Consider the following 3,423-nt stretch of genomic DNA (forward strand, 5'->3'; position numbering starts at 1 on the left):
GGTGATAATCATTAGGGTTTAGCAGTGCCGTGTTCAATTTGAACATGTCTTCATATACCACTTTTTCTTGTCATATATATATATATATATAATGAAAATCTATAGCAAAATCTTTTCTTCTCCTAACTTCTAAGTACACTTTGAATTGTAGAATATGGTGTCAAGTCTTGCCTTCAATTTCCAGGCCAACCACCAAATTTTCCTTGTCATAAATGTACAAAAAATTTTAGTCACTCTTTTCTTCTTCAAAACATACTTTGAATTGTAGAAGGGACGACCATCAACAATTTGGTGTTAAGTTCTGCCTTAAATTTGCAAACCAACTACCATATCATGAGGCTATATAAGAACTACTAGAAAGAGAGAGAAAGAAAGAAAGAAAGAAATATTAACGTCTTCTAAGAGAGAGAGAGAGAGAGAGAGAGGATGGGTGAAATTGTTAATGAGTCGGAGCATGCGGTGATTAGTGGAGGAGTGCAAGATGAAGCATGGTTGAGGGCAGTAGAATTGAGCTTAATGTGTTGTTTGCCCATGGCCATTAACACACTCATTAAATTGAAAGTGTTTGATGTCATGGCAAATGCAGATATTGAAAAGAATGGTACAGAGTGGGAGTTATATTCAACAGAAGAAATAGTGTCGCGAATCAGTAGTGTATTACCGGATGCTAGGACGAGAGTTTCCATATCATTAGATAGACTTTTGAGGGTGGTCGCTAGTCATGGTGTTGTTCATGCAAACGTTGATCATGATCCCTTCACTAAGCACCCGACAAGAAAGTATGGGCTCAACTTAGTCAGCCAATATTTTGTCCAAAAGGAACCCTCTTTGGCACACCCATTTCTACTTTGCGTAGACCCCGTCCTTATGAAACCTTGGGATACCTTACATGAGGCTATCCTTGATGGTGGCCAACCCTTTGCCAAGGCCCACAACGGTCTAGATATTTTTGCATATGGCCAACTTGATCCACATTTTGATTCCATCTTCAACTCTGCTCTAGCCAACCATAGCGCTCTCCTAATTCGTGACCTCCTCAACTCTTATCCGACTTGTTTCAATGATATAAATGTAATAGTTGATGTTGGTGGTGGCCTCGGATCATCACTTCATACAATCATCTCTCACTTTCCCCACATTCATGGAATCAACTTTGACCAACCACATGTCGTTTCTCTAGCCCCAAAATATTCAGGTATGCAATTGTGGCAAGCATATCTAATGCATCATATGACGAATTTGAAATGTTGGTGACAAATCCATAATAATTAAATTTGATATATTTCATTTTACTACTTTTACTAACCCTTGAGTTTATGTCTAAATAGGAATCGAGCATGTGGGTGGTGACATGTTTATTAATATACCTCAAGCTGATGCAATTTTCATGAAGGTTCAAATCCATTGCTTACTAATATGTATAATTTCATGCATTCTTAAGAACATTATAACTCAAAGAATATGCCAAAGTAACATGATTGCAAAAAACAATGAAAATGCATGCAACTATATATTTTGAATAGAATACACAATAGAATGCCATTATATATCCTCAATTCAATTATATATGTATTGGCAATCACAATGTTCACAAATTTATTGATACCAATAAATTCATATAAGTTTAATACTCATTTATGTCTAGATTACTTTGCAAGAAGCTAACAAGATTTAACATTGCATAGATGATTTTGCACGATTGGAGTGATGAACATTGCATGAAGATATTAGAGAATTGTTATAAGGCATTGCCGAATAATGGAAAAGTCATCATAATTGATACAACATTACCCACGGGTATTGAAAGGGACTTGAGGGCTCGTGTTGGTTACCATTTTGATCTTCTTATGTATTCCCAATGTGATGGAGGTAGAGAACGCACACAAGAGGAGATTGAGAATCTTGCTAAAAGTTCCGGTTTCGCTCGTATTGAAGTAAAATCCAAGATAAATGAATTTAGTGTCATTGAGCTATATAAGTTCTAGGTTGGAACATGGAATAATAAATAATATTAAGTACCTAAATCCAAAACTTGCATTAAGCAATTGAAAGACTTGTACCATCTCCCATGGAATAACTCGAAAATCGAGCAAACACTTCATTATAGCAAGTATTATGTATTCCATTCTAAGAAGAATATTTTTTTATGATTATTTAAATATATATTTTTGAATTTGGTGACGTCAGGCACTTGCTTCAAGTTTTACTTCATAATTTAAATTGTAAAAAAAACCATTGAATGTGTCAATCTAACAAATCTCTCATAAAAATGAGGTGCATCACTAGGCATCTATCCAAAACATCATTCGGAACTATGTTAAAGGAGTGATGGTTAAGAATACTCTAGCAAGGAAGCTTGACACAAAAGTCTTCACATCAAGGTTATGTACAAGTGTTAACTACTTGCCAAACATTGCAAACCTATGCCTTTCTACTAGAATTCATAATCTCTTGGAAGTAGCAGTAAAATTGTGATTGTATTTTATAGAAAGTTAAGATTGAGATAACCTAGTCCGCATTTCATTGAAAAAGAAGAAGACAATCATCAAGAAGTTACTTTTGGTTTTGATATCAAAACTGGGGGTATGAGTAGTCAATTGAGCCTACTGTTGAGAGACAAGCTCAACATGAGTTGAATCGGCTAAAGGTTGGTAGGCCGGATCGGCTGAAGAAGTTGATAGCCAAGATGCCCGAGAATGATCAATTGAAGAAGATGGCATCAAGTCGATTGGGGTCTATATTCCTATTTTAGTAAATAGGAATATTGTAGGTTGTTAGTTGTTAGATGCTCATTTATTCGCCTTGCAGTACTTCTCGGTACTTGTGGACCAGCCCATGGTCAGGTATAAAAGTATTCACTGAGCACATTGTATGCACAAGGTGTTATTATTTTGAATTACGTTTTGTTGTTTGCTCTGTCTGTCTGTCTGTCTCCCACCTAACTACACATGTTGCACCTAATATACAAAACCATATTCTTCGTGGAATGGGGAAACCGTCCACATTGATACATATTAGAGCCCATTCCGTTGGCTTCAATTCAAACCATTGCTTCCATGCGACTTAGCTCACATGCATTGCGATGTGAGATGGGACACTGGGACACAAGTGATAAGAGTGGTTGACTATATACACTGAAAAGAATTATGTGTGTAAGCGTAGACAACTAGCTCGCCCGGATAACAACAAAAAATTACAGACAAATAGAGATGGAGGTTTAATGGAAACCTTAAACACACATACATGGGAGAGATAGAGAGAGCAGAACACAATTTCAAAATAATAACACTCTGTACATACAAATGTCCTACAGAACACTTTTTATACAAGTCCTTAAAGGACGGGTAGAAGTACTAAGATGTACTTCAATGCTCATATGAGCGATTGACACAAACTCCAAGGAATATGCCTACGTACTAGGCT

The 3,423-nt window shown here is 36.3% G+C and overlaps 1 protein-coding gene across 1 annotated transcript; it reads left to right on the top strand.

Annotated features, from left to right (window-relative positions):
* The first annotated feature begins 388 nt into the window (after window positions 1-388).
* LOC147861070 (caffeic acid 3-O-methyltransferase 1-like) lies at window positions 389-2,181 on the top strand. The gene is made up of 3 exons (XM_087323562.1): window positions 389-1,195; window positions 1,329-1,393; window positions 1,686-2,181. Exons 1-3 carry the CDS (start codon window positions 427-429, stop codon window positions 1,983-1,985), a joined length of 1,134 nt encoding a protein of 377 aa, XP_087179688.1. The 5' UTR covers window positions 389-426; the 3' UTR covers window positions 1,986-2,181.
* The last annotated feature ends 1,242 nt before the right edge of the window (window positions 2,182-3,423 follow it).

The sequence above is a fragment of the Azolla caroliniana genome, unplaced genomic scaffold (genome assembly GCF_043228905.1).
Source record: "Azolla caroliniana isolate FFs.n. ecotype wild unplaced genomic scaffold, voAzoCaro1.0.p SCAF_8, whole genome shotgun sequence".
NCBI classification, from domain to species: Eukaryota; Viridiplantae; Streptophyta; class Polypodiopsida; order Salviniales; family Salviniaceae; genus Azolla; species Azolla caroliniana.